At 46.3% G+C, this 20928-nt stretch overlaps 1 protein-coding gene and 1 pseudogene across 3 annotated transcripts; one reads left to right on the forward strand and one right to left on the reverse strand.

The window, feature by feature from the left end:
- Nucleotides 1-75: 75 nt before the first annotated feature.
- Nucleotides 76-9651, forward strand: SNRPA (small nuclear ribonucleoprotein polypeptide A). Of its 3 annotated transcripts, none has more exons than XM_071456636.1 (7): nucleotides 76-225; nucleotides 1103-1188; nucleotides 1318-1490; nucleotides 3540-3722; nucleotides 5117-5287; nucleotides 6059-6147; nucleotides 8373-9651. In XM_071456636.1, exons 2-7 carry the CDS (start codon nucleotides 1116-1118, stop codon nucleotides 8530-8532), a joined length of 849 nt encoding a protein of 282 aa, XP_071312737.1. In that variant the 5' UTR covers nucleotides 76-225; nucleotides 1103-1115; the 3' UTR covers nucleotides 8533-9651. The 3 variants fall into 3 exon arrangements, with proteins under 3 accessions (XP_071312737.1, XP_071312741.1, XP_071312740.1); XM_071456640.1 differs by having other exon boundaries at nucleotides 124-193; XM_071456639.1 differs by lacking the exon at nucleotides 76-225 and adding an exon at nucleotides 348-371.
- An 8700-nt stretch (nucleotides 9652-18351) lies between these two features.
- Nucleotides 18352-19090, reverse strand: LOC139605290 (uncharacterized; annotated as a pseudogene).
- Between the last annotated feature and the right edge of the window lie 1838 nt (nucleotides 19091-20928).

Raw genomic sequence — 20928 nt, forward strand, 5'->3', positions numbered from 1 at the left:
GCGACTTCCGGCTCGCCTCTAATTGGCTGGAACGGCTCGGGGAGGCGGGCGTTGTGAGGTTAACCGCACGATGAGTGGTTAGTTTGGGGAGGATCGCGCAGCTATTGGTTGGAAGGGCCCGCGCACGCGGTGGACGCGGTCGCGGTAGCAGCAGTAGTATCAGTAACAGTAGTAGTGGCGGCGGCAGTCGGTCGTGAGGGGAGAGCGGCTGAGGAGGGAGCTGAGGTGGGGTATGAGGGGAATGGAGTTGTCTTAGATGGCTTTGGGGGGAAATGAGTAGGGGTTGAGGCGGTTCTGAGGGGAAGTGGGCGGGAGTTGGGCGGGTCTGAGGCATTTTTGCGGGGTCTGAGGGATAATTAGGGGGATGTCAGGTTGGTCCGGGGGGGGAAACTGGAGGGAAAAGATGGGTATCTGAGGTGGGTCGGGAATGCGTTTGGGGGCAATTGGGGTTGTTTGAGGGGCTTTTGTGGGGTGTAAGGTGGATCTGGGGCGAACGTGAAGGGAATTGGGGAGGTTTGGGGGGATTTGAGAGGAACTGGGGGCGTTTGAGGTGGGTGTAGGGGAATTGAGTGGTCCGAGGTGGTTTGGAGGAGCTTTGGGTAGTTTGAGGGGTTTTTGCGGGGTCTGAGGTGGAACTGGGGGGAAATGGGGGGGGGCTCTGAGGTGAGTCTGGGCAGAAATGGGGAGATTGAGGTTGGTTAGGGGGGTCTGAGGTGAGTCTGAGGAGAAATGGGGGATTTTGGAGGGGGGGTTAAGGGAAAATAGGGGGATCTGAGGTCGGTTTGGGGGGGAATGAGGCAGTCTGAGGGGGCTTTGAGGAGTCTGAGGGGCTTGGGGAGGAGCTTGAGAGGGTCTGGAGGGTTCTCAGGTGGATTTAGAGGGGTCTGAGGGGGATGCGGAGCATCTGGGGGGTTCTGAGGTGAGTCTGGGGGGAATTTGGGGGGTGTCTCAGGTGGGTCTGGGGTCAATTTGGGGGAACTGGGCGGGTCTGTGGGTAATTTGGGGGGGTTTAGGTGGATCTGGGGGCACCTAAAGGGGGTCCCCGGGGGTGAAGGGGTCGCAGCCCTCACAGATGTCCCCTAAAGCCCTCCTGTCCCCACAGAGGAGTCCTGGCCATGGCAGTGCAGGACCCCCGGCCCAACCACACCATCTACATCAACAACCTGAACGAGAAGATCAAGAAGGATGGTGAGGGGGGTCTGGGGGGGGTTTGAGAGTGTCTGTGAGTGTCACCAGGGGTTCAGGCTGTCCCTTGTGTGTCCCCACTGTCACTGTGATGTCCCCATGTGTATCACCGTGCTGTCACTCTGTCCCCAGAGCTGAAGAAGTCCCTCTACGCCATTTTCTCGCAGTTTGGGCAGATTTTGGACATTTTGGTGTCGCGCAGTCTTCGCATGCGGGGCCAGGCCTTTGTCATCTTCAAGGAGATGAGCAGCGCCACCAATGCCCTGCGCTCCATGCAGGGCTTCCCCTTCTACGACAAACCCATGGTGAGACAGAGATTGGGGGAAAACTCTGATATTTTGGGAAAAAACTGTAACTCTAGGGAAAAACCACCAAAATCTGACCTCAGATATCCCCAAAATCTAACTTACAATCCTTCCAAATTCACCCTGAGCACCCCAAAATTTCCTCTTCTATGACACACCCATGGTGAAACACAAATTTTGTGGAAAAACACTGGAGTTTTGGGAAAAAATCCTGGTATTTTGGGAAAAAAACTGAATTCCTGGGAAAAAAAACCAAAATCCATCTGGAAATCTACCAAAAATCCCCTGAGAACAGTCTCAAGTCAAACTAGGAGTCAAAGCTTCCCCTTCTATGACAAGCCCACAGTGGGACTGAAACTTAATGAAAAAAATGTGACATTCTGGGGAAAAAATGTAATTCTGGGGAAAAAACCGCCAGAATCTGGCCTCAAGTATCCCCAAAATCCAACCTGTAATCCTCCAAATTCACCCTGAACACCCTAAGGCTTCCCCTTCTACAACAAGCGCATGGTGATACCCAAACCTGAGGGAAAATTGTGACATTTTGGGCAGAAAACTGACATTTTGGGGAAAAAATCCTGGAATTTTGGGGCAAATCCTTAATTCCTGGGGGGAAAACCCCTGAAATGCAGCATCAAATATCCCCAAAATTCAACCAGGACCACCCCAAAGGTTCCCATTTTATGACAAGTTTACGGTGAGAGACAAATTCTGGGGGAAAATGCTCAAATTATGGGAAAAATCCACAGATTTTGGGGGAAAAAACTGAATTTTTGGGGAAAAAATTTAAATTCAGCCTCAAATATCCCCAAAATCCCACCAAAAAAAAAATCCCCAAATCCCACTAGGAATGCACCAAAATCCAACCAGGACCTGCCCCAAAGCTTCCTCTGCTACGGCCAAACCCAGTGAGAACCAAATCCTGGGAGAAATCCCAAAATTCCTGGAAAACCCCTGAAATATAGCCAGGAATTCCCAAAGCTTTCCCTTCTGTGGCAAACCCATGATGAAACCACAAATTCAACATGGAAGCCCCAAAACTCTGTTGGAAACCCCCAAATCCCTCTTGGAGCTCCTCCAAAATCTCTCTGAATTCCCCCAAATTCCTCAGAAACTCCCAAATCCCTCTTAAATCTTTCTGAATTCCCTCAAAATCCCTCAGAAATTCCTAGATCCCTGCTAGGACTTCCTGAAATAGTGCCAAATTCCTCTTGGAGCTCCCCCAAATGCCATCTGAAAATCCCCAAATCCTTTCTGGAACCTTTCCCAAATCCCTCAGAACCCCTGAAAATCCCTTGGAAAATCCCAAAATCCTCCCCTGAAACCTCCTCAAATTCCCCCAAATTCCTTCTTGAAATTCCCTAAAACCCCTCAGACGCTCCCAAAATCCCTCAGAAACTCCCCAAATCCCTCCTTGAATCTCTCCCAAATCCCTCAGAAAACCCCAAAATCCCCCTTGGAAATCCCCAAATCCCTGTTGGAACCTCTCAAATTCCTCTGAATTCTCCCAAAATTTCTTCTTGGACTTCCCAAAATTCCTCCAAAATGTCCCTAATTGCTCTTGGAACTCTCCCAGGTTCTGTCTGGAATCTCCTCAAATCCTGTAGAATCCCTGAAAATCCCATGGAAAACCCCAAAATCTCTCTTGGAACTCCCCCAAATCCCCTCTAAATTCCCCCAAATCCCTCTGAAATTTGCAAAACCCTTTCTAGGACTTCCCAGAGTTCCTTGAAAAACCCAAAATCTCTTTTGGAACTCCCCCAAATCCTTGAGAAAGTCTTAAATCTCTCAGAAAGCCCCAAGTCCTCCCCAGATCCCCTCAAAATCCTTGGGAACAACCCCAAAACCCCCTGAACCGTCCCCACATCCCGCTGGACTGATCCCAAATCTTCTGGAACCACCCCAAAATCCCATGGAGCAACCCCAAATCCTCTTTGGAACCTCCAAAAATCCATTGGAAAGCCCCAAAACCCCAAAATCCCTCTCAGAGATGCCCCAAATGCTCTGAAATCCCCCAAATGCCTCAATCCCGGGAATGTGCTGTCCCAGCGGATCCAGTACGCCAAGACGGACTCGGACATCATCGCCAAGATGAAGGGAACGTTCGTGGAGCGGGAGCGGGATCGGGACCGGGAGCGCAAACGGGACAAGCGCAAAGCCAAGGGGGGAGAAGCCCCTGGCCCCAAAAAGAGCGGGGCTGGAGCGCAGGGGGCGACGCAGGGGGCAGTGCCCGTGAGTGCCGGGGGATTGTTTGATCACACTGGGGTCGTTCGTGGGATTTATGGGATTGTTTTATGGGATTTGGGATCATTTATGGGATTGGGGTCATTTGTGGGATTTTGGGATCAGAATCAGGGCACAGGGGGTGGTGCCTGTCAGTGCCAGGAGATTTATAGGATCATTTATGGGATTTGGGGTAATTTGTGGATTTTGTGATTGTTGCACAAGGGTCAGTGCCCATGAGTGCCAGGGTATTTATGGGATTGTTTTATGGGCTTTGGGGTCATTCATGGGATTTGGGACCATTCATGGGATTTGGGGTCATCTGTGGAATTTTGAGATCAGAATCAGGGCACAGGGGGTGGTGCCAGTGGGTCCCAGGAGATTTATAGGATCATTTATGAGATTTGGGGTCATTTATAGGATTTGGGATTGGGAACGGGGCACAGAAGGCAGTGCTCGTGAGTGCCAGGGGCATTTGGGATGGCTTTCGGGGATTTGGGGATTGTTCCCAGGGCATTTGGGATCACTACAGGGGGTTTGGGATTGTTTAGTGGGACTTTGGCATCATTTTGGGGTGGATTTATGGGATTTAGGATTGGGGCACAGGGGACAGTGCCTGTGAGTGCCAGGAATTTGGGATCGGTTTAGGGGATTTTGGGATCAGTCCTGGGGGATTTGGAATCGGTTTATGGGAATTTGGGGCATTTGTGGGGAATTTTGGGGATGTTTTGGGGGATTTGCGGATGGTTCAGGATGATTTGGGATCATTTTATGGGATTTTGGGGATCGTTCTTAGGAGATTTGGGATTGTTTAATGGGGTTTTGGGATGGTTCCAGGGGATTTTGGGATCATTCCAGGGGGTTTGGGGAAAGGTTCAGGGAGGTTTTGGGATTGTTCCAGAGGATTTTGGGGGATTTGTGGGGATTTGGGATCATTCCAGAGGATTTGGGGGATGGTTCTGGGGGATTTTGGGTAATTTGGGATCATTCTGGGGGATTCTGGGATCATTCCAGGGGATTTGGGATTGTTCCTGGGCATTTTGGGAGGGCATGGGGGGATTTGGATGGGATTTGGGGCGGATTTGAGTTAATTTGGGTTCTTTGTGTGCCTTTGGGGTTATTTGGAGTAATTTTGAGGTTGTTTGGTGTAATTTTGGGATAATTTGGGGTAATTTTGGGGTTATTCAGGGTAAGTTTGGGGTAATTTGAGGTAATTTTTCATAGTTTTGGGAAAATTGGGGGTTTTTTTGGGCCACGTGTCTGTAGGGTAATTCAGGGATAATTCCATGTGGATTTGGCATAATTTTACATTGATTTGGGATTCTCACTGTACTTTTGGGATAACTTTGGGATTCTGTCTGTGCCTTTGGAATGATTTGGGATGTGTTGGGGTCTCTCCTCAGGGGATGCCACCACTGGCGCAGCCGCCCCGGATGCTGCCGCACCTGGGGGGACAACCGCCCTACATCCCCCCCCCGGGCATGATTCCAGCCCCAGGAATGGCCCCAAATCCCGGAATTCCCCCGGGAATGGCCCCACAGCCTGGAATGGCGCCGATCCCTACCCCACAGCCCGTGAGTGACCCCAGAACCTGAGTGATTTAGAGGACTTGTGGCACTTTTGGGATGGATTTTGGTGGGATTTTGAGGGAATTTTTGGTGGGGATTTTTGGGGTGGATTTCCTGAGTTTTTTGGTAGGATTGAGGGGACTTGGGGGCATTTTTTGGTGGATTTGTGAGGGTTTTAGTGGGATTTTGATATGGATTTTTTGAATGGATTTGCAGTGGATTTTGTGGCTTTTGGGGCAATTTTTGTGCAATATTTTAAGGGGATATTTTGGATGGTTTTGAGGGATTTTTTGGGGTGGATTTTGTGTAATTTGGGGGTTTTGGGGGGAATTTTTGTGCAGATTTTTCTGCATGGATTCTGTGAGATTTTCATGGGGATTTAGTGGGACTTATTGAAGATTTTTTCCATGAGATTTAGGGGAATTTTGGGGGTGATTTTTGGGGGATTTTTGGGGGATTTTGAGGGATTTCTGTGGGCTTTGACGCATTTTTTGTGAGGATTTTTGGCATTAATTTTGTGGTCTTTTGGGTGGAATTTTGGTGAGTTTTTGGTCACATTTGCAGAGATTTTTTTGGGGGATTATTTAGAGAGATTTTTGGGGGGGGGGGGGGGTTGGTGGCATTTTGCACTGATTTTTATGGGGTTTTTTCCAGGATTTTGATGTGATTTTTGGGCAGATTTTATAGGGTGTATACAGTGTGACTTTAGGTAGATTTTGGGCCTGATTTGGGGCAGATTTGGTGCTGATTTTGGGGTTTTCCTCTCATTCCCCACAGCTGTCGGAAAACCCCCCGAACCACATCCTGTTCCTGACCAACCTCCCTGAGGAGACCAACGAGCTGATGCTCTCCATGCTCTTCAACCAGTGAGATCTCGGGCAATTCTGGGAATTCTGGGCAGGGTTTGGGGGATTGGGGAATTCTGGGGCTTGGAAGGGGTGGAGAGAGGTGAGGAGGGCTTTGGGCTGGATTTTTTTTTTTTTGAAAATATCAGGATTTGGGGGGAAGTTCTGGATTTTTTGTGAGGGAATTTCTGGGTTTTTGCAGGAATGTTTCCAGATTTTTTTGAGGAATGTTTTTTGGGTTTTTTGGGGAGTTGGATTTCTGGGTTTATTTGGGAATGGCTCTGGAGTTTTTGGGGGAAGTTCCACGATTTTTGGGCATGGTTCAGGATTTTTTTTGGAGAAACTTTCTGGACTGGGGGGGACAGGTTTATGAATTTTTGGGGGAATATTTCTGTGGTTTTTTTAAGAAAGTTTCTAGAGTCTGAGGAATGTTTCCAGATATTTGGGGGAACATTAGTGGATTTTGAAAGGAAGTTCCTTGATTTTGGGGAATTTTTCAGGATTTTCTGTGGGGAAAGCTTCTGGCTTTTTGGGGGGACAGTTATGGATTTTTTTGGGGAAAGATCCTCAATTTTTGAGTTTATTGGGGTTTTTGGGGGGATGTTTCTGGACTTTTTGAGGACCATTTCTCAATTTTTGGGGGAAATGTTTCTGGATGTTTTGGGGGGAAAGGTTTCTGGATGTTTTGGGGGACACTCCTGGATTTTTTTGGGGAACATTTCTGGACTTTTGGGGAGTTGTATTTCTGGGGGTTTTGGGGCACACTTTTGGATTTTTGGCAATCTTTCTGGATTTTTTCAGGAAGGTTGGGGGGTGGGGGAATGTTTCTGGATTTTTAGGGAGGTTGGATTTTGGAGATTTTTAACAATTTTGGGAGGGTTTTTGTGGGATCTTGGAGGAGAATTTTTGGGGGTTGGATTTTGGGGGAACGTTTCTGGACTTGGTGGAATTTTTTGGTATCTTGTGGGATATTTCTGGATTTTGGGGGGTGTTGGGTTGTGGTTTTGGGGATTTTGAGAATGTTTAAGTGGGATTTGGAGTTGGATTTTTGATTTTGGGATGTTGAATTTTTGGAAATGTTTCGGAATTTTTGGGGTTGTTGGATTTTTGGGGAGTTGAACATTGAAAGATTTTCAGAGCATTTCCCTGGAATTTTGGGGAAATCCTGCAGGACTTCTGGGGTTCTTGGGGATATTTTGGGATTTTGAGGGACATTCTGAGATTCGCAAACCATTTTGAGAGCGTTTCAGTTGGATTTTGGGGGTAATTTCCCAATACTGGGGGTTTTCCCAAACTCGGGCTCTCCGCCTTGGATTTCTCGGGGATTTCCCCAAATTCTCAGCTTCTCCTGACCCTAATCCCCCATCCCAAATTCCCAGGCATTGGGAATCCAGGAGCTCCCTAGGGGGCATTTGATGGCATTCCTGGAATTTGGGGCAATTTTGGGATTTTTTGGGGTATTTTGAGAGGAGTCAGGTGGGGGATGCCTTGGATTTTTGGGGGAATGTTTCTGGATTTTTTTTGGAGGGAGATGTTTCCAGACTTTGGGAAACGTTTATGGAGTTGGATTTCTGGGTTTTTGGGGAGTGTTGCTGGATATTTTTGGGGATATTTCTGGATATTTGGTGCAGTTGGATTTCTGGATCTTTTGCGGGGAAAGAGTCTGGAATTTGAGGGGAAATTCTGGATATTTGGGGAGCATTTCTGGACTTTTATGGGGAGTTGGATTTCTGGAACTTTTTTTGAAGTGTTTCTGGATTTTGGGGGGATGTAGGTGGATCTTTTTGGGAATGTTTCCAAGTTTTTTGGGGGGAATGCTTCCGGATTTTTGGGAGAAATTTTTAGGTTCTCGGGTTTTTTGGGGAATATTTCTGGGTTTTTGAGAGAAGTTTCTGGATTTTTTGGGGAACTTTGCTGGATATTTGGGAATGGTGCTGGATTTCTAAGAGAGGCTGTTTCAGGGTTTTTTGGGCGGGATGCTTCTGGATTTTTGGGGGGTACATTTCTGGTTTTGTTGGGGAACATTTCTGATTTTTTGGGGGACCATTTCTGGAATATTTTTGGGGGACATTCCCCGATTTTTGGGGAACCTTCCTGGGTTTCTGGGGGAACCTTCCCAAGTTTCTAGGGGAACATTCCGTGGCTTCTGGGGGAACATTGCCAGATTTTTTGGGGAACGTTCCCAGGTTTCTGGGAGAACAGTCCCAGATTTTTTCAGGCTCTCCTGACCCCGTTCCCCGTCTCAGGTTCCCAGGGTTCAAGGAGGTGCGCCTGGTGCCCGGGCGCCACGACATCGCCTTCGTGGAGTTCGACACAGAGGTGCAGGCGGGCGCTGCCCGTGAGGCCCTGCAGGGCTTCAAGATCACCCAGAGCAACGCCATGAAGATCTCTTTTGCCAAAAAGTGACCCAAAACACCCCAAACCCCACCAAAATACCCCTAACCCCCCCCCCAAAAAAGGCCTGAAATACCCAAGATCCAAAAAAGCGCCTCAAAACTGCCCCTAAATACCCAAAACCTGCCCCAAAACACCTTAAAATCCTTCCAAGCCACCCCCAAAATCCCATAGAAACACCCTAAAATCCCTCAAAACCACCCCAGAATACCCTAAATCCCATAAAACTGCTCCCAAATCCCAGAAAAATACTCCAAAATCCCAGAAAACTGCCCCAGAAATGGTCCTGGCCCTGCTCCAAACACCCCCACACCCCCACTCCCCCAGGTAAGTTCAGCTCGGCCCAAATCTTCCTTTTTTTAAACCCAAATCCTCCTTTTTCCCACTTCAAATTTTTTTTTTCCAGCCCAAATCCTTTGTGGGTTCCCAAATCCCTTTTCCCATCCCAAAATCTCCCTTTTCCACCTCAATTCCCCACCCCAAATCTTGTTTTTTTCACCCGAAATCCTTTTTTTTTCACCCCAAATCTCCTTTATCTACCCCAAATAACCCTTTTCCACCCCAAATCCTTCCCTGCCCACCCTAAATCCCCTTTTCCCACCCAAAATCTCCTTTTTTAACCCCAAATCCTCTTTTCCCACCCCAAGTGCTTCCCTGCCCACCCTAAATCCTCTTTTTCCACCCAAAATCTTTCTGCATCCTAAATCCCTCATTTTCTACCCCAATCCCCCTTTTCTCCTCCCCACCCTAAATCCCCCTTCCCCCACCCAAAATTCCTTTTTTACCCCAAAATCTCCTTTTTTCATCTTAAATCCTTCTTTTTCAACCCCACATCCCCTTCTTCCACCCTGGATCCCCATCCCAAATCCACTATCTCAGCCCCCCGGGGGCTTTTGGGGTTCCTGAGGAGTTTTTGGGGGTTTTTCCCAGCATTGTACCCAGGGTCTCTCTGTAGACATTGCACCTGGAGCTGCCCCCATCCCAGATAAGCCCAAATCCCCTTTTCCCACTCCCCCACAGGTTTCTGGGGTTCCCAAGGGGTTTTTGGGGTCTTTGCCAGCATTGTACCCAGGGTCTCTCTGCAGACATTGCACCTGGAGCTTTCCCAAATAAACCCCACTGTGCCCCCCAGGGCTGGAGTGGTTTTAGGGGGATGTTGGGGACTGGGGGGGGCGTGACCCCCCAGACTTCGGGGACTGGGGGATTTCGTCCTTAAATTTGGGGGTTGGGGCGTTTGACACCCCAGGGTTTGGGGTTTGGGGGTATTTGACCAGGATTTGAGATTTGGGGGGTTTTGACCCCAGGATTTGGGGATCAGGGGATTGGACCCCAGATTTTGGGGGTGAGGAGGGTTGGACACCCCAGATATTTCAAACCCCAGGAGTTGGGGATTGGGGGTTTTAACCCCAGACTTTGGAGATTGAGGGTGTTTGGCGCCTCAGGATTTAGGATTTGGAGATATTTGACCCCACACTTTGGGAATTGGGGGTGGTGGACATCCCAGATGTTTTAAACCCCAGGATTTGGGGCCATGGAGATTCAACCCCAACATCTGGGAATTGGGGAGTGTTTGACACCCTGGGATTTGGGGGGTTTGATCCTAAAATTTGGGTTTCAGGGTGGAGGGGGGATGTTGACATCCCAGACTTTGGGTTTAGGGATGTTTGACCTCCCCCCACAGTGTTGGAGCCCCCAGGATTTGGGGTCGGGGGCTTGACCCCAGGATTTGGGGTGTTTGACCCCCTCAGGTTTGTGGTCAGGGTTGAGATCAGAACCATTCCCTGGAAGCAGCGGCGAGATCAGGAATGGGAATGGGATCAGGAAGGGGAGACACCTCAACCCAGTAATGGTCCCTGACCCCGGGGAGAGACCTCTGCCGAATCCCGGAATGGACCCATGCCCACAATCCTGGACCCCTCCCCACTCCTAGACCCCGCCCCAGTTCCAGATCATCCCCCATTCCCAGACCCTTCCCCACTCCTATCCCCTCCCTGTCACGATCCGCTGTACGAACGGGGGTGGTAATGGTTTGTTAACTGATCTCAGAGTGCAAAACGTAACATGGAAAGGGGATTGCAGTATCAATCAAAAACAAATGCACCTTTATAAAATGACCACAGCAAATGTGTGAAAGGAATTAGGGAAAGGAAGAAAAAAACAGAAAAAAGGGGGAGAAAGAGAGAGGGAGTATAGCTACCAAAGGTGGAGAGACGCAGTCCTCATAGTCCAACTGATGGAGTTTGCCTAGTCACATTGGGATGGTCTCAAAAGTCCTGGTTAACTCAAAGTTCTGTTATAGTCCATTGCTGAGGGGGAAACAGATCTTGAAATGGCTGAGGGGGAAGAGATACAATCAAGAAGAAGAAGTCTATTGAAATATTGTTTCAGGACTGCTTTCTGTGGGAAACCAGTCTAGGTCCTGTAGGCACATCTGTAGGCAACACTCAGCAGGCATCCTGCTTCAGTCAGGCCAGCACCCCTGCATCAGAATTACAGGTGTCTCAGTCTCAGTCCTTGGTAGGGGGGCTTCAACCTCGGTGCCTCACGGTGGTAGTGGAGCAGAGGAAGGATTTTCCATGGGGGGGCTACCAAGTTGCCCCAGCAAGTTCATCTGGCCAAGAGGTGGGAAAATTCCTGGTCTATTGTCGTGAAGCAGGTGCAAGCATATAGGCTGGGTCGCCCTTTGGCAGGCCCTGGTAGAAGCAGTCACTGAAGACACAGCTGTGAACAATCACTTGGCAGGCCAGAATTCTGCTCAGGGGCCTCAGGATTTTTGGTGTTCATCCACCACTGGCAGGCCAGAATTCCAATCAGGATCCTCAGGGTCCCGATGTCTGTCCTGGGGATGGATGGTCGTGAGGTAAATGAGGGGAACTTCAGATCATCTCATACCAGCCGGTGACTCATGACAATCTTCCAAAGGTCTTCATCAGCAGGGTTTCATAGTATTGTTGCAAAGTCTTCAGGACTTGTCAAACGTTGGTAGCATATCCCAGAAAACAGAGACAGTATGTAGAGAGAGAAAGAGAAAAGAAGGAAAAGAAAAGATAGAAAAAGGTGAAAAGGGAAACAAACAAATATAATTAATAATAATTAAAACAATATTCTTTTAAAACAATTTCTTCAAATGATCCAAACAAATCACAAATAATCAAAGGCAATAAAGCAATAAACAAATACAATAAGTATTTAAAATAATTTTTTCAAAACAAATCACCAAAAATCAAAAGTAATTTTCACAAAATCACAAAAGAAAATTGAGGATTATTTCAAAACACATACTCTAATTTATAATCACCTTGTGTCAACAGTCTTGGGGATGTCTACAGTGAAGAGGACATCAGCCAAGTTGTGTGCATTAATTATAAACTTCAATTTTGTTAACTGTTTCATCATTCTCCAATTCATAATGAATAAGATTGCTGATAAAACCAATCAAAACTAGAATCTAAAGGATAATGATTGGATGACACGTATTGTTCAGAACACTTGTGGCAGTAGGTGATGACCCAAAAAGAGTGTCCCACCACCTGTGCTCGGCATCTTTTCTTACTCTCTCTATGACATGCTGTACTTCTTTCACATTGTGATGAACAGTTACCAGTGCTTTCTGTTCGTTCTTCTTGATCTTCTCTAATATTTCGATTAAGTCCTGGTGAAGCAACAATTGCTTTACCAAAGTAATGTTCACCCCAATGGGAGTAGGTAATAGTTTGTGAATCAGTCTTTAATTGGATTGTAAAAGGTGACGAGAGGTAACTGGAGCTTCATAAGAAAAATCACGTCTTGCAGTTTTGATAAAGTTACAAGCACAAAAATTCAAATTATTTTTGTGTCCACGACTACATTTTCTATAAATACAATATCACAAGCAGTTCTAAAGCATGCACACCCATTGCCTATGTATATAAGGACTGTTTCAGAAGTCTTGTTAGGATGAATTTCAAAATGACGTTTTGCTCTGTGTCCAAACAAATGTCTTGAGCTATAATTGCATTGCTTTCACAGATGAACCCTCGTTGTTCTCGGACAATAGAAGATTCCAAATTAACTGTTTGCCATTTTTTACCAATTTGATGGCCCCATTATCTATGTTCAGAAGGATAGAGAATAGCTCCATTATGATTCAGCCCTAATGCAATAATAGAAAATATCAAATGCACTGAGGCATTGCGTATGGTTAACACAAGAGCTGTGGCCGTGTTTGTAATTGGGTCATAAGTAAAATTCACCAAGTTCCACCAAGATTGGAATTCTCTTTCAAAATCAGTGGCCCTGTCCCAAATTATTTTCCGAATTTTAGTAGGAAAAGTTCCTTCTGCTCCTTCTCTTATAGTTGAGGCAGCAACTGACTGCATCGACAATTGTGCCTGGATACAGCTAAGACCCAAAGAAAGGTTGTTTTGTGTAGCACCGAGTGCATCAATTACCAATTTGTCATCATTTACATTTACCTTCTCCCAATTTGGTAATGTGTTTGATAACAATAAGTCATCCTTATTGGCTTTGGGAACACAGCAGTGGTTGTTAAAATTTAGTCAAATCTCTATTTGTGGCAGCTAATTTATTCATTAGTACTTCTGAATCAATGATTAGAATTCCCAAACCTGTTCCAGCAACACCAGTTATGTCTCTTAGCATCCATTTTTTAAAAGAGCTCCCTTTTCACAGCCAGGTGGTCCAACCCTCAAAGGAAGTCTGCAAAAAAGGCGAACAGGCCGGCTGAATTTCTGAGACATTGTTTTGCATCAGCAATTTGACTTGTTTAAGAGACCGTGACGGATTGAACAACATGTGTTGTTGACCAGTTTTCCTGATTATATACGGTCCAATTTCAAAAATTCTCAGACTAAGCATAAAGCAATGGTTGGGCTGGAGTGGTGGTAGAAGAAGGTTGGTTCATACCATTTATTATGAACTTAAGAGAAAGGCCTTCAGTATTTTTGGACCAAAGACAAACTACTTCTGCAGTTTGTGTTAATGTAAAATTGTGCCAACAGTCTTGTACGCTTGGGGGCGTACAAACCTGTTCGCGCTTATTTGTCTGATCTGTCAAAACACTGATTGAGATTGCTTTACTATAAGTAGTTCCATTAATCATTCAGCACCCTATGGTAATTTCTTCTCCCACTACCCCTTGAAGCTGCCAGGTTTTTTGTTTTTCCCATTCCTGCGAAGTGAACAAAAGCCTGGGACCAAGGCCATTCGGTAACACATTGACTAAGGGGACTCTCAGTCCCTTCTACCAATTGGGGTATAACTATTGTACTTAATGTGGGCTTTGTAGTCTCAGTCCCTTCTGCCCACTGGGATGTAACTACTGTACTCAATGTCAGCTTTGTGCTCTCAGTCCCTTCTACCCATTGGGGTGTAACTATGGTACTCAGTGTGGGCTTCATGCTCTCAGTCCCTTCTATCCACTGGGATGTAACTACGGTACTCAGTGTGGCTTTTGTTATAGCCTCTATCTTAAATTTATGAACTAAGCCTTTTCAACCTAACGGGTTGGTCAAGTTATTTTGTCAGCGGCATGTCACATAAGTTGGTTTAGTTAAAGTAAAATTATGCCAGCAATCAATTGGTTCATTTTTACTATCCTTTGTACTTGCAACATTGTTCGTTTTGGGACCTAGAATGTAACTACCAACATACTCCTGGCAGCAGCACAGAGTAAGGGGAATTTGTTTGGCACACTCCCACTTGTTTGTAGGATAGTCTCGCTGAAGGGATATCCCAATCATTTTTCCCACCTGGTTCCATAAAATTTCCAGAAACTGTAATGGAGGTGGCTTTCTCATAGAGAGATCCTTCCATTTTTCTGCATGCTACCACAATCATTTCACCAGTTGTTCCAGTTAGGGTTCTAGTCCAGTCCTTCTGATCCCATCCCCACTCACTTGGACCATATACCTGGGGGTCATGCAGCACTATAGGCTCTAGGTTTGGGTGGCCACCCTTGGGATACGCTCCTAGAACATTAGTGGGATGGAGGGTAGCTTCAGACCACAACCACTCAGCAGGATCCTGTCCATGGAATTGGGGTAGGATGCAGAAAAATATCACCAGTGTTATCATGGTTCTGATGATTCTCATGTCCCTCGGGGTTCTTCTGTAAAAGTAAAAACAACAGAAATCCTGCCACTGAGAGGCAGAAAAGAGTTAAAATGATGGGATTATCCCACATATATTTATCCGAGCTCTTTCCCTAGAGCATCACAGGCTACCCATGCATATTTATTCAGAGGGGTTTTCAGCACTAGTGCTACTTCCCCTACAGTAGGGAGGTCCACCAGAACAGGTTGCCCAGGGTAATGTGCTGGATTTTTTGAATCGTCAGGTCCCCGTAGTGTGGGAATGATGCTTGGAGCTGTTGGGCAAAAGGCAGTGGTTTTGGGACATCCATTCACCCCCCATCTACTGTTCACTCTTTTAACAGCTTCCCATGGCGGAATGTCCCAATTTCCCTCCCGTGGCTTCAGAAGTCCTTTCAAAAAACCATTGGTCCTTTCTAAGATCCCCTTAGCTTGAGGGTAGTAAGGGGTATGGAATGTCCACTTAATTCTTCACCTTTTGCCCAATGCTGTACACCTCTAGCAGTGAAGTGGGACCTGTGATCAGATTGAATTTCCTGTGGCTTTGGGAAAGTTCCAAAGCACCCCTGCAAAGCTTTAACTATTATCACCTGTAGCTCTTTTCAAAGCATCAGCTTGAACCAACCCAGATACAAGTTCTACTCCTACTAGCACAAAGTGTTTACCTCCTGACTTCTTAAAGGGGCCAATATAGTCTGCCTGCCACGCGTCCCATAAGCCTTTACCCTTTCTTAAATGCAGAGGGTCATCTTCTAAAGGATGTCTCTCCAGCCACCTGCGACATTGCTCGCAGGCTGATACGCATGTTTTACACATTTCCCTGGTAACCAGCCAACCACAAGCATGAGCTTCTTTGTACAAATCTTTCGCACCTGTGTGCTGTCTTTTTACATGCAGCCATTCTAATAGTTGATCCCAGTCCTCAGTAATTTGTTCCTTTTTCAGGGGGCTGAGTCTTCCTAGTTCATGAGCTCTATTATTCCACTCTCCTGCTGGGTTTCCATCTGTTTGGTGAGAAGCTACCCAACCAACAGCAAAATTTCCTTGGCCTGCGACATCTAAAATTTCTTGCCACTTTTCCTTTTGCCACACTGGAATTCTGTGAACTTCCCAATCATTTTGCTGCCGGAAAGGAAGCCACTCGGTACAACCTTTGTGCACTGCATAAGAGTCGGTGTAAATGCAGACAGGAGGAATGTTCTGTGCCTCACATCGGAAAACACTCCACACAGCTATGAGTTCCCCAGCCTGAGCGCTGCCTTCCCCTTTGGTAATGATTCTTTCACCAGATGAAATGTGTAAGGCAGCTGCTCTATATCTCCATACCTTCCCTTCCCGTTTTGCAGAGGCATCTGTGAACCAAGAACTTGCTGCTTGTTCAGGGGAGAAAGGAAGGGCAGCTTTGATTACAGAGGAGATTCATCTTGGCTGCTAACCAGGCTCTCAGTGTCTTGGATTGCTAGATTTTTAGCTGCATCTTCCATTATTGAGACAGTATTACAGTAGGCTTCCATCTGAGCATACCATTTTCTAACTGAGGCCCTTTGGGCTACCCCGTCAGGCGAGGGGGGTCCCATTAGTGACAATTTTGATAACTTTGAAAGGGTCTCTTAATACAATAGTCTGTTGTGCAATTTTTTCCTCTTCTAGGAGAGCTAAGCTAACCAAAAACAATCCCTTTTCCCAGGTAGTGTATCTTTTCTCAGCATCTTTGAAACCACAGGAATAAAAACCATTTGGCAGTGGACCCCACTGCCAAATGTGTACTGATAGCCCTGAGGAGGCAAATCCCCATTCCGCCTGAAATCCCCATTCCATTCCGTGGAACGGATAGGGCCTAGTGCTTGGTGAGCTGTTGCCTCAAAAATCAGTCATTGCAATGCTTCTTCCTGAGAAGGAGTCCAATCCCATTTCACCCCTTTCCTCAGCAAGTCAAAAAGTGGCCTAGCAATTATTGAGAAATCTGGGATGTGTTTTCTCCAGAACACTAATAGTCCTAGAGCTTGCTGGAGATCTTTCCTCAATTCAGGCAGTTGAATCTGATCTAAAGAGGTTAGGGTATCGGGTGGAATAAATGTCATACCTCCTTCCTTTCCACCAAATTCCCAAAAACTTCACTTCCTGAGAAGGCTTCTGAATTTTCTCTGGGAGAATCTGCAAATCAAGACTTTCTAAGTGAGCAATTATTTTCTGCTGATGTTCCTCTACTACCTCTATTTCAACCCTCTGCCCCCCTCCCCAGAATGTCATCAATGTATTGATTATCAGCTACAGGATCAGGTTTGGGTATTTTTTTCTAATTCCATGGTGGGCCAAAGTGGGGGAGTGTTTGTAGCCTTGGGGAAGCCTAGTGCAAGTGTATTGCTGTCCTTTCCCAAGTGAAGGCAAAATGGTCCATATCTTCTGGCTGTATAGGTATCATAAAGAAGATGTCTTTGACATCCATTGTTGCCATTGCCATGATTGAGTGAGCCTTTTCTTGAATTGATGTTATTAACTCAGCTAAGTTTGGGACCGCTGCTGTAAGAGGGTCTGTGTTGGCATTAAGCCTGCAAAAATCTACTGTTAATCTCCACTTTCCATTGGCTTTTCAGGCTGGCCATATGGGTGAATTATAAGGAGAATGTGTGTGAATTATTAGCCCTTCATTTTGCAAGTCCTGTATAACCGGTTTGAAACCTTCTCTGGCACCAGAAGGTCGAGGGTATTGTTTTACATTAATTGTTTTACTATATGGTAGGGAGGGTGCGGTTTGAAGCAGCCTAATGTTAAGTGGCAGTGTGCCAAAAGACCACAGAAATCCCTCAGAGTCTTCCCACTGCCTCCCAGCAAGGACAAACATTCCTAATCAATTATTTGGAATGTTCTCAATTACCATTTTGATGACTAGTTGATGCTCATTTCCAGGGAGGGTCAGTTTGACTGAGGCAACATTCATAGATTCTGTAGTTCCCAGAGCATTAAGAACACAGCATTGTCTCTTAGTTGGAACAATTCCACACCTCTGGGCATCCTTTTTTGTTAGTGCAGAGAGCCCCAGTGTCAATCAAAAAGGTTACTAGTACTCTTTTGGGCCCCATGATAGCTGTGATTAATATATCTCCTGATTTATTTTTAGTGAGCATTCTTAAATAAACCCAAGCTCCGCCCCTTTGCCCACCTGTAAGCGGCAGAGAGATTAGTTTCCCGAAAACTCTATTGGATTTGGTTCACTGCCCATGTTCTGAGAATCCCGGGGGAGGGTTCGGCTGCCTGGATTCTAAGAGAGAAGCTGGCAGAGGGTTAATTTTGGCTGGCTGCTCGTGTTCTGTGGGAGAGGCTGGGGGAGGGTTAGTTTTGGTTCCTGAGAAGTGAGGGGTGCACTGGGTTGAGACGATGAATTTGGTGCTAATTTTTTATTATTTTCTGCAATTTATCAAGGGGCAAACCATCCATCACCTCTTTGGGGACCCACTTTTGAATTCCCAACAACCACCAACGGTGGCAGTTAGAGATCTGTTTTCCTTTCTCTATATTTTCACTGTGAAGAGCCCCAATAAACCAAACACCTTTTGTTTTCTCTGATTTCTCCTCTGGGGTTTTTATAGGTCCATATTGTCTACAATAATTAATCAGATCTACTGCAACTTCACCCCATGTCCAAACTTTACAGTTACTGGCAGGTGAATCAGATTGAGAAGCTGAGGACTGTGAGGGGGAAGAGTATGGAGTGAAGCCAGGATCAGTAGTTCCAGTTTGGTCAGGGGAATTCCTGAGGAATCTTATCTAGTCTTTCTACAGGACTTGAAGCCATTATGGTTTTCTGTAGAGTCATTGCTGTAGGTTTAAGCGTTTCTGGAAGCCCACAAATTCAAGGGGTCATTAGTTCTGGCTTCACAGGTAATTGCATTGGGCATTCAAAACCAGGATGTAATTTCTTTTCATGGATGATTTGCAGGCAGGCGGCTTTGTGGACGCTTTCTAAGAGCTGGTCGGTGGTGTCAACGATTGCCAGGGGGTCACCCCTTTCCAAAGGATTCATTCTCCCGGTCCAGAAGGATGCACCCTGTGTCAGGGACCATGCATCACGCTTATCTCCTGATCTCCTGTTGTTAAGAAGACTCCACATCCCCAGTGGCCTCCTGTTCGGTTAATTTAATTTGATCTCCACCACTGAGGGACACTCGGAAGACATATTGTGTCTCCGATTCTTGTGGGAGGTGCCCAAATACTTTTTACAGCTTAGCTAATTCGGTAGCACTGAACGGTATTTGTTTAGTTGTGATATGTGGGTCAAGATCCTCATCATTAATATAGTTATATTCTGTTTGAACCAAGGGTCTCAAGTGAGGACAGCAGTGTTCCCCACAATTTTTTACCACCTCAAGTTCCTTACGGGGATAGATCTGTTTAATGTGAGGAGTTTCCTTTGCCTCTGTAGAAGAATCAGTATTATGTGAATTCTTAACATGTTCCTCTCTAAGGGCAGCTCGCAACATATAGATCTTGTTTCTATCTTCATTTAATTGTTTTTGCAAAATTTCAACTAGGTTTTATGGGGAATCTATTACTGCTATTTCCTCACTTCTTCACTTAAAACAGGTCTCTATCACTGCTGTGAGACAAGCTCCCAAAACTGAGCAGAGGATGATCTTATTTTTGGCCAGTTTTAATTTTGTTTCATGTTGTAAAGAACATATTCTGTCAATAACATTTTCTAAATTAAACTAGTTCTCTGCCCAAACTTCCCGGTTTGGCATTGTATTTAGCAAGCAATGCCAAATACATTGGCAAAACTCAGCTTTAACTTTTGCACTGAGGTTTTCACTCATTTTCTGAAGAGACCAGAACCACAACAAGGAGATAAGTTAAGTTACACAATCACACAGCCTTTGTTGTGTTCCCCTTTGCTTCCCTGGGTGGGTGAAGGGATGAAGCTGCCTGAGAGGCCCTGCTTAGTTACTCCAAAGGTGTCCCCTCCTTCCCAGACAGTACAGATACACACACTAAAATGGTTCTTTTGTGAAGGGACCAAAAACCACAACAGGGAGGTAAAAACTACCTTACACAACTACACAACTCTTGTTGTGTTTCCCCTCACTTCCTTGGGTGGGTGAAGTGATGAATCTGTCTGAGAGGCCCTGCTTAGTTACTCCAAAGATGTCCCTTCCCAGGCAGTCCAGATACACACAAACACTAAAACACTTTCCTCTTTTTACACTTGGAGATCTTTTGTGAATTTCTGAAGACAGAACCCTCAGTTGAGTATCGGGATGTTTTTGACCTAGGTGTGTGCAGTTTGTGGGAAATTTGAGTAACACCCCTTGCTATCCAGACATGTTCAACTCTTTGGGGAATGAGGGGCTGGGTGCAGCTGGTGTAGAACTTTTTACCTGTATCATCAGCCCATGCTTGGTGCTTCTTCAGTCTAACCTGGTTTTAGCTAATTTTGCTGTTTGCAAGTTAAAACTTGTTATCTTGCTCTTGATGGCATTTGTTGTGTCACTTGCTCTGCTATCTTGCTTTCTCTTCTATCTCACTTTACGTGCACATCTCAGTCCAGTGCTGCTTGTGGTGAACCTTTCCTTGCACACCACTAAGGATTCCCCTCACACCCCAGTGTCCCAGCAGCTCCATGCCCAGCCAGGAGGAGCAGCAGGGTTGACAGAGCATCCCCCCAGATTTCACCCACACTAATGATACAGGTCGACACTTGGGAGGCTGCCTCAGGCTTTATTGTCCACCAACATCCCAGGAGGGAGCAGAAAATTGTCCCCCCTCTTGCAGATGCTGATTCCAGAGGCTCACAATGCTTCCTTGATTCCATGAGGTTCTGTCAAGTCCCTGTGAAACCTTGGTGCCATATTGTTTCATAGCCTCACACTGCTCTCCTGGCTTCCACAAGGTTCCTCTGTGACCCACTGCAGCCTTGGCTCCATGATGGTCTCTTGGCTTCTATGAGGATCTCCTGGCTCTCATGATGCTCTGCTACGTCCCAAGGGGCATCTGTGGCTTGGCTTTGGAGTCCTGCAAGATCCAAAGATTTTCCTCCAAAAAACACCAGTCCAGGGACCCGCAGGATATTTGGGCTGAGCTCCCCTTCTCCAGGCTGTGGGGAGATATCGTGAGGTCTCAAGATATTGTGGTTACGCTTAGGTGGAACCCCTCCCCTTTTACCGTTAACTGACCATTACTCCCTGTTATAAATAACCCTGCCTAACTGTTAATAAATGCCAGTTACTGTCCACCACATTGGTGTATGCGTGTGCTTGGCCCGTGTGGCAGAGGCGCTGCCACCGAACCGTCCTCGACCCGGGACGCCACGCCCCAAGCGGTG

Source organism: Agelaius tricolor, unplaced genomic scaffold, assembly GCF_023055355.1.
Source record: "Agelaius tricolor isolate 1412-34295 unplaced genomic scaffold, bAgeTri1.0.p SCAF_63, whole genome shotgun sequence".
Taxonomy (NCBI): Eukaryota; Metazoa; Chordata; class Aves; order Passeriformes; family Icteridae; genus Agelaius; species Agelaius tricolor.